We start from the raw sequence: 14608 nt of genomic DNA, 5'->3' as shown, positions 1-14608 counted from the left end.
TCCTGGTAATCCGACTGGTCTCTTCGTTACGTCGGTGGTTCTCACGATTTTTATCCCCCGTTCCGCGGACTCGCTCGTGGGTTTGATCAGCGTTGCGAGTGTTTCTTTGAATTTCACTGTTAGTAGCAACAGGAGATGATTTTTTTCATAATTACAGAATATATAAAAATGGAATCTTTTCGGCATAATTTGAGTGTGCAGATTTAAAAAATGAACCCACCTTTATGATATCTTTTCAAATAAATTCACAGGAAGCAATCAAACACATGGACCGTCCACCATTTTAAATATTGGTCTTTGGCAATTTTTGAAAATTCTTGACCTCATGTTATTTTAAGCTGAAATTTGCATATTTCTTACATATATTTTATACAGAAATGTTTTGTGAACATTCAGCTTTAAAAATAAATGGACTTTTTATATGTTCCAGGTAATTCATAAGCACCCCTGTGCCTTTTCATCAACCCCCAAACTCTTTTGCATGAAATACTATATTTTTCAGTCATACACAAGTTGAAGTTATATGTTGCTTTTAAAATGGAATGTTTTCTGCTTAATTTGAGTGTGCAGATTTCAAAAATGAACCCACCTTTATGATATCTTTTCAAAACAATTCACGGGAAGCATTCAAACACATGTACCGTCCACCATTTATAATATTGGTCTTTGGCAATTTTTGAAAATTATTTACCTCGTGTTATTTCAAGCTGAAATTGCATATTTCTTACATATATTTTATATAGAAATGCTTTGTGAACATTCAGTTTTAAGAATAAATTGACTTTTTATATGTTCCAGGTAGTTCAGGAGCCCCCTCCGTGCCTTTTTATCATCCCACCCAACATTTTTGCATGAAATACTATATGTTTGAGTCATACACAAGTTGAAATTACATGTTGCTTTTAAAATAGAATATCTCTGCTTAATTTGAGCATGCATATTTAAAAAATGAGCCCATCTTTATAATATCTTTTCAAATAAATTCACAGGAAGCAATCAAACACATGTACCGTCCACCATTTTTAATATAGTCTTTGGTCACTTTTTGAAAATTCCTGACTTCATGTTACTTCATGCTGAACGTTGCATATTTTTTACATATGGTTATATATTAATGTGTTGTGAACATTCAGCTTCAAGAATAAATTCACTTTTTATGTTCCAGATACTTCTGAAGACGTTCTGTGCCTTTTTATCACATGCCCCCTAACATTTTTGTACGAAATAGCATCATCATGAGTCACACCAAGTTGAAATTGTATGTTATTCTTAAAACCAATAGTGCATATTCATTACAGTGTTCTTGTACATATATACATTTATCTGAAATCACAATTTAGTAAATAACAATTGCTATTTTAGAATTTATTTATCATAAGATATATTTGGTCAGTTTTCATATCTATAAAATAAAATCAATGACAAAAGGTTTTCACTAAGTTTTCAATACAGTAAGTCAGGATTTCTATAGTGTCAACTTAGGATGGTGTAACATTAAATTTTGGATGTCCTAACTTTGCGATATTTTCATAATAATTCTGACCATTGTTTTGAGCAATATTACATAATTCATGAAGTAAAGACAATTGTGGTATCAGAGACAGAGAAGAAACTGGCACTGAGTTGGTTCTCAAGAAATATTTATGATTATGTATTTGTTTAAATGGAGAAATACTACAGATCGATTGTCTATTCCTTGGCTTATGATGACAATATTCATATTGATATTCACAAAAATGGCATGATAATTTAAAATGAATTTGTTTTCATTTTTCAAAAGTCTGAAAAATAGTTGAACTTTTACCTCTTTTCCGTCTGAACATTTTAATTTTAATACCAGTGTCTCTAGATAAGAATCGTACGTAGAACAGCTGACCTGACATTGATAATATCTCAGTGATCACAATCACATAATATTATCAATACGTTTAGTATCACTGAGTCGGTGAGTGAAATTCTCGTCGAGTCTCTAACCTCGAAAATATATTACACAACAAAAGTTGTACAAATATATTGTAATAAGTTTGGTATAATAAATGACAGTACGTCTGTATAATCCGATTCCTTGCTATAAACGTCTGCCTTTTCATACAATCAAGTTTTCGTGTGTTTTTGAACCCAAATTATGTCGTATTGTTGTCATTGTTTACATTTGTACGTACCCATGTGCAGGGAAGAGTTACCGTTCTTGCTGGCATGGGTGACCTTTGAAAAAGACATAATTCATGGATTTTCCGCAAATATTCGCACACATTTTACCATTATTCTCGTAAAAAGAACTCCAAAGTATTTAAAAAAGCAGACGTAGGTGAGCGTATATGTTCGTTTATTTAGTTTTTCAGCGTTTTGAAAAGTTCGGTTTTCGTTTTCTTCCGCTGAATAAGTTGTAGAAATGGCCCAGTGTCATATACGCTAAACATAGACATTTGACCTTTCAACCATGAATACATTCAGATGTAATAATGTCGGCTTTTTACATATTAAAGCGGAGAATGTACCGGGTGTAATGAGGTTGACATTTTGAGAAAACGTTAAGCTTGATCGCCAGTGCCCTCTAGCGGCGTCCTCTGTTGCTACTGTCAGGTCTTCTCATTCAGTCTGTCGCTATTCTAGCATGTGTTTGGCACGTTTGCGGGAATCTAAGACAGTACAGATCAGTTCCAGGTGAACGCGTGCAGCTTTACGCCGTGGTGTTTGTCAGCGTACTCTGGGATGATATCAGTCGCAGGTTGTAAAAATTTATTAAGGTCATTTTAAGTGTCGCGTGGGACACATTAATTTCCAGATCCACATGGCACTTAAACCGTGCACTTCCGCTCAAGTCGCTCGCGAGGAAACTATACGGGTCCTGCGTGACCTCCATGAACTTATTCCGATAATCATCCCTCTATTGGTAGGTGTCACAAAATGACTGTTTGCATGGCCATGCTCATCAACGCCACAACATATCAGGAACATGTTACAGTTGTCACGGATGACTTCAGGCATTGCGCTAATCGTTTTGCAGAATAGATCACTTGTCTATCTTTATGTTGGCCTCAGGAAAATATTCTCGTTGGGTTGTCATGGTGTTCAAGCATCCCAATGTAGTAATTAGTTTCAATAATTCAGCAGCCTTCCTTCTTTTTAATATAGTATTTAATATACCATCACATGTATACTGGTTCCGTGACTCATATAATAATTATTTGCCTGTGACCTCACATTACATTTTGATTTATATATTCTCAGTCAGCAGCGCTTTCAATGAAAAATCCTGCATAAAGGATATTTGTTTCCCAACTGACGTTTTGAAAATATCGAGGAATTTATTTCAGTTTGGTAGCCTTCTCAAGTAATAAATTGATAATATTGTCCACAGAAGAATAGAACATTTCCTCACTGAAACATCTTAACATATCACAAAAGAGAGGTCTTTTGATTCCTATATGGATATATAGTGCGTATCTTAGGCTCAACGATTTGCAACACACATAGCACCAAGACTCTGACAATGGGAGGTGTTTCGGAATTGTTACATAGGCTCCAAGTTGACATAAACTGTTCCAAGCTCTTACGTTTCTCAAAATATTATTCAACGTTATTTGAGAGTCCTTGCATAAAATTTGTATAAATTTGCCTTTGTTTCTTTAGAGAGCGATTTCTGGCAGATGCTAATATGAATAGTGAGCGTGTTCATGACTGACGTAGAAAAGGGAAGTAAATCTTGGAGCCCACTTCTTTTTCAAAGACCACACTTTTCTTCACGTTTTTGAAACCAAATCGGTTCAACTCGGTGTTACTGAAATCCCAAGTGAAATAATTTAATAACTATCAAAGGGAAATATTTCCTCAAACATCAGCGTCATTGTACGAAAGGAAGAGTGCGATACACTCGTAATAGAATCAGTCAATCATTACAGAAAATGAATGAAAATGAGAGAAAAAAGAGAAAACAAACATAAATAAATTGCCTTGTGCAGACAAGATAGTAGACCTATTATATGTAACCATGCAATCTCGTTTAGTGGTGTGGCTTTTTTCTGGGTAGGTGCACATGATTTGACAAAATAATAAAAGTTGGAATATTTTTTTTATATATACAAACTTGAGTTCTTGTTATTGTTTGGGTGTAACACCATTTTTTCAGCACCTGATAGGCTATGCATTGAAGGCAGTATATCTGTTGGAGGAAAAACCAGGAAAAATCCCGGGAAGAGCCACTGTAATTATTTGCTTGTGACCTCACATGCTGGCAAGCCTAAGCACATATCCATCCTGGGCGAGCCTGAGACTCGAACCTGCACAGAGGTGAGTTGTTGGTGATCAGACAAGCGCCTTAGAACACTCATCCACCCGGGGTCCCACAAACTTTAATATAAAAACTGTGCAACTTTTTATCCTATGACATTAATAACAGTATTTACACAGCTACACCTTAGAAAGTCGAGAACTGTGAATCAAACATTTACGTTCTTGAAATTGCGTTTTGGGGGATATATATATATATATATATATATATATATATATATATATATATATATATATATATATATATATATATATATTCCTAATAGCGCTGCTGAAACTATACATTATGCAGCGTTTAAGTAAGCACTCCCTTAATGAAGGTGTTAAATATTAAATGTCATTTAAATTGTTGCTGGAAGTAAAAATGTCTAAGATTTTCACACCTGACAACTTATTCCTAAATTTGAAAATTAATTCAGCCAAACTGGCTCATAACACGAGTGAGAAGGAGTTTACACATTATTCCAGTCCTTAATGGGGTGGTGGTGGTGGTGGGCTCTATAAATATTGTCTACTTCTGAGAGTGTGACAGGTGTAACGTGAAGCTGTTTGCTTTAGCAAGATGCACAGTGGAGAGAATGTTGGCATGTCGCTTATACCACAAGTAGACGTCATAATATAAGACAAGTTATCTATTAGCGCTTCAGTGCGTATGTGTATGTGTGATTAACATTGAATATTCATTACTTACCCTTGGTTGTACCTTGGTAGATTCCAGAATGTCTTGCACGTACTGGGTAACATTTAACAGAGTGTCGTCCGTATCAATTAGCATCCTTTTACTGCAAGAATATTGAGATGATACTATTTCCATCGTATAGTATAAAGAACATATGTTCAGTGCATGGAGAAAAAATGATTATAATATTGTTATCGACTGATGTTTATACTTCAAAGGCGAGTTTTGATGATTTTCTAAATGAATGAGAAGAGTGATGAAGAAGAAACCAGTTGCAAAATGAGGAACATTTGGATTAGGACGCAGACAATCTGAGCGCAGGGTACATTTGATGATTTACTCGTTCAAGAGCACACGCTATTTACGCCAATCCAGTAACCTCTTTAACACGCCAGGTACAGCTTTATAATACACAAGCATTGACCTTTGCTGAGGTGAATAGGACGTATTATGAAACAATATCGTAATAGACCAGGGGGCTCTAAAGCTTTAATATGATAGATGGGGAGGGTGGTTTTCTGTCATAAATTTAACATGTTGTTCATGTCAATGAATATATAAACTGCTGAAAGAATGACTTTGAACATTATAATGTATTAGAAATATATAGATTACGAATTACGTTGATATCTGTATTAAACCGTTCATGTCGTACGTCAAGTGTGATTGCCGGTCATGTGGTAACATGCGTCATCAAATTCAACCTCGCACATCGTTAAATATTCACAAAATCTTCTGGAATCTTATTTTACATGAATTTGTCACACTCAGAAATATGTCACACTTAAATTCCCATCCAAATCATCCTTTGAATAGCACTAAGCTCGATGACTCCAACAGCTGACATCTTGAAAATAAGTCTGCAGGCAAGATGGTCGACATTAGATCACATGACCGGTTCAACACAGTAAATTTGTCGAGTTCACATTTTTGATTAAATTTCAATTGTTAATTGTAAATGCTGGCCTTTTTTATACAGGTATACCGGTAAGTATGTTTTGAATATTAAATAGTGTAGTCTTCATTTTTATGCTGGTCAATATATTTTCAATATTATCAGCGTTCATTGGTAGTTGTGTACTCTTCACTCAAGCTTAAGAGTCTTGGTTACGATTTCAAGTACGTTGATGTTTGACGGACAACACATAGTACGTAATGTTTAACTATTTGCTAATGACAGAGCGTAAATGGACAAGTGATGATAATTAAATTGTATATTAACCATTTTGTGTCGCTGGTTGTAGAGAATCTGTTCGGCACCATCAGACCTATTCGGCGTCCCGGACAAGCAATGACTGGTTAAATTTACGTCACATGACTATTTTCCGAAGAGTATATATTGGAGAGAAATTCTAAATTCGGCAGATAGCTGTAACATTAGCGCCTCTATCAACATCTCTTCGCCAAGTAAAAAGAACACTGTATTCAGGTAGTTAAAATTACAACTTTATTGAATGACATTAACAAGTTCATAGGTACTTATAACAATAAGACAAGTCTACAAATTTTAATTTCTTTATTCTCAAAAATTGACTGGAATTTTATATATATATATATATATATATATATATATATATATATATATATATATATATATATATATATATATATATATAGTACGACAATAGGAATAAATTCAATTCAAACAAATTCAACTCACTGCTATTCACTCAAGCTTAATATAAAAGTAATATTGTGCCACATAAATAAGTAGCTATCTCCCGCCACGCTAAGTATTTAAGGTTAACTTTCAAAATACTTACTCCGTGGGTCGTCCATTTCTTGCTGAATAACTACGTTAAGATTATGAAGGCCAGTATATTATAATATCTGTGTACTGCATATGTGACGCGTGACCAAACACATACATTCATGTTTTAGTCATATTTCTTTCATTAAGCATCTTATCACAATTTCATAGTCAAAAATTAAAAAAGATCCTGACTTTGAGCATTTCTTTAAATTTATTATTACACTTACACAAGTTAGCCCATACTCTCCCAATTTGTTACAATAATTAACCGATAAAAAAGTTGTATGCTCGCAGAAACAGGTCTACAATTGTATTCAATCTGTCAGCCATGTCAGTCATGTAGATTTAGTTGAAATCTTTTAAGCTTAACATATCTCCTAATAGCGAACATCGTTTTACATGCTCATAACGCTACTATTTTAAAGTTATGAAACCACGTAATAATAAAAAAATTAATAAATAATAATAATAATAATAATAATAATAATGAGGACTTTGTATAGCGCCTAATCTTTAGAAGCTCTAAGCGCTTTACAACATTAGACAACATCTATAAGATAAAAAACATGTAATGATATGATTACTAAAACAAACACCATGAAATTAGAAAACATAAAAAACATGCTGATAATATTTAAGGTATGAAACATTATTAGGTCTTTAAGTTTGTTCTTGGAGTCGGAATAAGTGAGTTTTGAGAGCACTCTTGAATGGGATCACTTTGTCTTTGTGTCTATGTTCAGTGGGCAATTCATTCCACGTTGCTGGGCCCTGGTATGCAAAAGAACACTGTCCATATGACTTTGTTTTCATAGTGGGAATAATGAGTATACGATTGTCAGAAGAGGAGCGTAAGTATCTTGCTGGTGTATATACTTAGGTGAGGTCGGATAGGTATGTTGGACTAGAGTCCGACAGTGAATAGTAGCACAGAGAACAAATTTTGAATTTGATTCTGGATCGAATGGATAACCAGTGTAGGGTGCAGAGCAGCGGCTAGGTGTGCTCTGATCATGGGACTCTAATTATGATTTGATCAGCTGTGTTTTGAACTTTTTGAAGTTTCTGGAGCAGATATTGAGTTGAACCAGACATAAATGAGCTACAATAGTCCAGTCTTGAAAGTACTAATGAACACACAAGTGTTTTAGTGATATCAACTGAAAGATATTTGCGAACTGAGCTGATGCGTCTCAGCTCAAGTTATGCAGGCTTGCATATGTTCATGACATGTTGGTGGAATGTGACAGTACTGTCCAGAGTAACACCTAGGTTTCATACTGATTGTGTGAATTTAATGTTGGTGTTGCTGATATTTATTGTTTGAGGTAAAGGATGTGAATGAGAAGCTCTTTGTGTTGTAATCAGAATGGCCTCAGTTTTGTCATCATTCAGCTGCAGCTTGTTACATGTCATCCATGATTTCACATCAGAAATGCACCTCTCTACACCTTGGATGGTCGCATCAACTTCAATTGGGAGGCTAGATTTGTATATTTGGGTGTCATCAGCGTACAACTGATCAGACACTGGATGATGATCTATAACACTTGAGAGCGACTGAGTGTATGAAATGAAGAGAACAGGTCCAAAAACAGACCCCTGTGGAACACCACAACATGGATCAACTGGGCTGGAGTGTATTCCATTTGCAGATACAATTTGTGTCCTGTTGACCAAGTAGGACTTGAACCACAGTAAGGCTGTATCATGAATGCCAAATGCATCCTGGAGACGGTGAAGTAATATATAATGGTCTATTGTATCAAATGCTGCAGACAAATCAAGGAGGGTGAGAACTATAATTTTTCCGCTATCCAAAGCAGAGAGAATGTCATTAACTACTTTTAGAAGAGTAGTTTCAGTGCTGTGACAAAAGCGATATGCAGATTGTACATTGCTAAAAAGACTGTTTGAATTCAGATGAGATACAAGCTGGAATAGAACAACCTTTCCAAAGATTTTTTTTATATGAACGGGAGATTAGAAACTTGGCGGTAGTTCTTTAAATCGTTATGGTCTAGTGTTGGTTTCTTCAGCAGAGGCCTTACAATGGCAGTTTTGAAAATGATGGGAATTCCCCGGATGAGAGAGAGAGAGAGAGAGAGAGAGAGAGAGAGAGAGTATTAATAACATCAGTTAGTGAAAGCAATGCTGGATCTAAGCACTCAAGCAGCAGTGATGTTGGAATTGGATCAAGTTCACATGACTTTGGTGCACTCTTCATCAGGATTGTACGTACGAAATCCATAGAGACAGGTTCAAATGCTGTTAATGGTTGCATCTCAAATTCTGCATCCAAACTGTATGGTGATAACGAGTTAATTGAAATTGTAGTGTTAAGCTGATCTCTAGTGGTTTGTACTTTGTCACGGAAGAAATTTGCAAACATGTCCGGAAGGTCGACTGGAGCGAAGGTACTTGGAAGTGGTGTAGATTTGTTCCTTGACATTAGCTTGTTAGTAATCTCGAAGAGTTCTTTGCAGCTGGAACTTTCCACGATCTTAGTAGTGTAGTGGGTTGATTTCGCTGCATGGACTATATTTGTGTCATTCTTCTTAGCGGCTTCGCAGATTTGCTTATGAATAGTAAGTCTGGTGGAAAGCCAAAGCGTCTCAGCTTTAGGGTGGTCCCTTTTAGCAGTGCAAAGCTGGTCCCTAACACTGTTACACCATGAAGAACACTTTTGAATTGATATTCTGCACTTGGTAGCTGGGGCATGTTTGTCTATCAATGAATGCAGGCAGTTATCGAGTTGTTCTGCTGTAGGAGGTAAGCAAGTTATTAGGTTTGCTTGGCTGTCGTGCATTAGTTTAGTTCAACTTATCATAGGGAGGTTTCTCTGAGTAGCAGATAAAGGTGGAGGGTTAGGGACAGATACGTCAAGATGGCATATAATGCAGAGGTGATCTGATGCAAGGTCATGGGATACTAGGGAGGACCGTAGAATGTTATCATCAGGTCTATGAAGAATCCAGTCTAAAAGTGACCATGTTTATGGGGGGGGGGGTTTGGTTAACTTACTGTTTGAGGTTGAAAAAATTAATGGAATCTATGAGTTTTGATGTGTTTGGGTTTCCGGGACAGTTAAAGCGAAAGTTGAAATCTCCAAGAATAATCAGGTTGCCACCTATCGAATTTCCATCCTCCAGGAGATTCGGAAACAGCTCCAAAAAGAGAGATTAAGCCAGCTTGTTTTTTTCTCTACTAGGAGGAGGGCGGTATAGGCAGAAAAAAAATGGACTGACCTTTGCTCCAGTGTGAGTGAAGTTTGGACTAGTTCAAACGATGTGTGGTCGAAATTGAATGTTGTGGTGTGGTGTGGTTAAGACGTTTAATCATGTAGTTCTTTGTGATGACAGCAATTCCACCTCCGCGAGAGTTACGGGGGAACGACTTGATGGAGTAACCAGTGGGTGTTAGATCCACACACTTGGGATCATCGCCTGATGTTTTTAGCCATGTTTCTGTCAGGAAAAATATGTCAATATTCTGGTCGTTGATAAAATTAACTATTTCTGTGCGCTTTTCTGGTGGTCCTACTGGCTGGGCATTGAATAATGCAATACGCAGAGGGATCTCTTGGATAGTTGACACAAAGGTTGAATAGGGATTTGAATTAGGTTATCTAAATTAACGGTCGAATTTTAAAAAAAAATGTTGAGCCGAAATAAGGGAGATAACTGGAATTCTTCTTCCTGTTCTACGCCGGTTAGCTTAGAAACAACGTTTCTTTTTTCGCTTCTGTTTATATTTAGGTAATGATGAATGTAGTCTCAGTTCGTTTAGTCTAGAGCACAATGCAGCGTGGAGAGCCAAGGAGTGATCATTTAAAGCAATTAATGAGGGTCCGTCATAGCATAAACGGGTTGACTGGCGAGTATCACGTGATGGCGGTTTATTCAAAAACAGTGGAGCAAGACAGCTGAGAAAAAGTCTAATTGTTCCCGTTTCCAAAACAGGGAGATGAAGAAACGCATACGAATTGAACAGCCAATATATAATGAACACAATAACGTAGACGAAGACCAGCAACAAGCACAAATATCATGAAAACGGTACTAAAAAACGGAACAGCTGCTTCAAGCAGGTTGAGCGATAGCGCCATCTTGTTTTCCTACCAAGTATTATTGACTTCAGCAAGGTGTTGAATGATCAATTATCTCAAATTATACCACATAATCAACTGATAAAAATATATCTCATGGGAATCAAGTAATGATGGTATTTTTCAGCTCCTCAACTGATTCTGTGGCTAATTGTTAACCACAGTTATTGCTTTCTCACACTAGTCACATTCATTATTGATACTAATGTCAATAATCCTCAGAAAAATCCAAATACTCTTTAAAGTAATGTCTAATAATTATATAAGTATATGACCATGAAAAGAAGACCATATAATAATAATAATAATAATAATAATAAACACATACCACGACTCGTGGGTAAAGTTGTTAGAAAGGATCCTGTCAAACTGCCAGGTACTCTTTCTTTCCGTAGGATAGCGTTGTATGTCCAAACGTCTGTATTTCAAGATGAATGGCCCGTTTAGAGCTTTGAGATCTTTCTTCGCTCTAATTGTCCAAGATTTATCAGATAAGGAAGGTATCGTTTGAACATCTGTTACTGGACACTTGAGTCTGCATGTTGACTTCGAGCTAAACAAGGTATGAAATAACATATCAATATAGAGATTATTAGTTTATTATTACCCCCGCCCCTTTTTATACAGTTTGTATTTATTCTTTTATAAATATTCAATATCAAATTTAATACTTTAAATATCTTTTTATGAAATTTACAATAAACTGTATTTACTTGGTGATATTGGATGAAAACAACAACTGTTATTCAGAATAAATACCATACCTTTAGTACAAAGCGACTGTACATTCACATGAAGCAACACTATGGCATAGTTAATTCATTTGTATTTTGAAAGGCACGAGGGCAATATGCAGCCATAGATCTATGTATTGATGTGTCAGTCTATCTAAATGTTTGTGAGTTTATATAGACTATGAACATAAAAATTATAATTTCTATAAACTGAACATTTTGCAACAAAATGAAACTCCTTTTCTTTGTCAAAATATCATTTCTTTCCCCCCTTTCTAGCCATTTTTATATGAAGATTATGGATCACATGGTGGCCTAGTGGTTAGAGCGTCCGACTCGGATGCGGGAGGTCGCGGGTTCAAACCCGCGCCGAGTCCAAAGATTATAAAAATGGTACTAACAGCGGCCGGTGTTAGGACTGGTCGGACTGGTGTGAGGATAATGTTACTGGGTGGGACATGATGCTACATGTCTGCGGCATGATGTCCCAGTGCTAGACATTTCCATAAACTGCCACACTGAAAAATTGTTAAGGCTACGTAAAAAGTCCAAATAACACACATTAAATTTTGTTTGTTTCAAAAGCTCGAACAAACCATCCCATCGTTGAAGTTTTTTAACTGCATATTGGAAAATAAGAGTTCGAAAATCAGCAGCATTGCCAACACTTTCGTTCAGTTGATATTGAATGCTTTCTTGTCCTGTACTAATATTTTCATTTAGGACTTGACGATTATGACTATTTATGAAAGAATATGTTTACGAACAAGCCTATGTGTGACAAACACTTTCTTCAAATGCAAGGAGATCCACCAGGTGTCGTGGAGACACCCACGTTCACGCCACTGGCACCAGCTAGACCTCGTCATCACCAGGCGTGCAGAAATGGCCAGTGTCCTCCTTACCCGCAGCTACCACAGTGCCGATTGTGACACGGACCATTCCCTCGTGGCCAGCAAGGTGCGAATATTACCCAAGAAGCTGCACCACGCCAAGAAGAAGGGTCACCCACGTATCAACACCTACTGTCAAGCAACCCAGAGAAAACACAGCAGTTCATCAGCAAACTGAAGGAAGCCCTCACCAAAGTGACACCTGATGACACCATTGATTCCAAGTGGTCCCATATCCGTGACTCTGTGTACAAATCAGCCATCACAGCTTACGGGAAGAGGGAGCGAAAGAATGTCGACTGGTATGAGGCAAACTGGGAGGAGATGGAGCCCGTGACTGAGGCAAATAGGAAAGCCCTTCTGGTATACAAGGCTGCACCTAGCCCCAGAACACTACAAGCCCTCAGGATTGCAAGGAATAACGCCCAGAAGACCGCCCGCCGCTGTGCCAACACCTACTGGCTGAACCTTTGCAACAGTATACAGACAGCTGCTGACACCGGGGATACAACAGGAATGTATGAGGGTATCAAAAAAGCGACAGGCCCCCCAGCTACAAGACCGCCCCCCTCAAGTCCAAGACGGGCGAAGTCATCACAGACCAGGGGAAACAACTGCAGCGATGGGTTGAGCACTATCTTGAGCTATATGCAACCCAAAACAATGTCACTGGAACTGCCCTGGACGCCATTCCAGACCTGCCTGTCATGGAGGAGCTAGACACACAGCCCACCCTGAAAGAGCTCGGAAAACAGGGATACATCCCACAGGACATGCGTGATGCCAACATCGTCACTTTGTACAAAAACAAAGGAGACCGTAGCGACTGCAACAACTATCGGGGCATCTCCCTCCTCAGCATCGTCGGAAAGGCTTTCGCCCGTGTTGCTTTGGCACGCTTGCAGATCCTAGCCTCCCGCGTCTGTCCCAGAATCCCAGTGTGGATTTCGAGCCGGCAGGTCAACTGTAGACATGATCTTCTCACTACGTCAGCTGCAGGAGAAGTGTCGCGAGCAGCGGATGCCCCTCTACATTGCCTTCATAGACCTGACGAAGGCGTTTGACATGGTTAGTCGGAGTGGACTCTTCAGACTCCTGCAGAAGATCGGCTGCCCCCCACGTCTGCTTGCTGTCATTATGTCGTTCCACGAGAACATGCACAGCACAGTGTGCTTCAATGGCGCAACATCTGAAGCATTCCCAGTCGTTAGCGGAGTCAAACAAAGCTGTGTCCTTGCACCGACGCTCTTTGCCATCTTCTTCTCCATGCTTCTCCAGTACGCATTCAAGGACTGCAGCGAGGGAGTGTACATCCATACCAGGGCTGACGGCAAGCTGTTCAACGTCACCCGTCTCCGTGCTAAGACTAAAGTCACAGAGGTACTCATCCGTGAATTGCTCTTTGCCGACGATGCAGCCTTGACATCACACACGGAAGATGGACTTCAGCAGCTGGTATGCTGCCTCTCCCATGAATGTAAGGAATTTGGACTGACCATCAGTTTGAAGAAAACAAATGTCATGGCACAGGACACAGACTCCCCTCCCTCTGTCTCCATCGATGGGTACAATTTGGAAGTTGTCGAGAACTTCACATACCTCGGGTCTAACATCTCCAGCTCACTCTCCATTGATTCTGAGGTGGGCGGCAGGATTGCCAAGGCAGCAGCAGTGATGGCCAGACTTAACCAGAGGGTCTGGAACAACCCCAACCTCACAGAGAAGACCAAACTGCGTGTCTACCAAGCGTGCGTGCTCAGCTCACTTCTCTACAGCAGCGAAACATGGACCACCTATGCAAGACACGAGAGGAAACTCAACAGCTTCCACCTGAGATGTCTGCGGCGCATTCTGCACATCCAGTGGCAGGACAAAGTACCCAACACAGAGGTTCTAGAACGCGCCAACATGAACAGCATATTCTCCATACTCAGCGAGAGGCGCCTTCGCTGGCTCGGCCATGTCAAGAGAATGGACCCAGGTCGCATTCCCAAGGACCTGTTATATGGGGAGTTAGCAGAAGGTGCACGACCAACTGGACGACCACATCTGCGCTACAAAGATGTTTGCAAGAAGGATATGAAGACAGCAAACATCAATGTCAACGACTGGGAGAGCTGTGCAAACAACCGTTCCAGCTGGCGTCTAGCT

The 14608-nt window shown here is 38.6% G+C and overlaps 1 protein-coding gene across 3 annotated transcripts in view; it reads right to left on the bottom strand.

The window, feature by feature from the left end:
* LOC149789241 (uncharacterized) overlaps positions 1–14608 on the bottom strand; it is a 121859-nt gene that overhangs the window by 23689 nt on the left and 83562 nt on the right. For all 3 annotated transcript variants that reach the window (XM_089975411.1, XM_089975412.1, XM_089975413.1), the window contains exons 13-14: positions 11159–11383; positions 4982–5072 (exon numbers count right to left, since the gene is read on the bottom strand). In XM_089975411.1, the coding sequence (XP_089831537.1) occupies positions 4982–5072; positions 11159–11383 (316 nt within the window). The remainder of the gene's footprint in view (positions 1–4981; positions 5073–11158; positions 11384–14608) is intronic.

The sequence above is a fragment of the Sinohyriopsis cumingii genome, chromosome 11, assembly GCF_028554795.1.
Source record: "Sinohyriopsis cumingii isolate HCF-2022 chromosome 11, ASM2855479v2, whole genome shotgun sequence".
NCBI classification, from domain to species: Eukaryota; Metazoa; Mollusca; class Bivalvia; order Unionida; family Unionidae; genus Sinohyriopsis; species Sinohyriopsis cumingii.
This window is presented reverse-complemented; position numbering and strand designations above follow the sequence as displayed.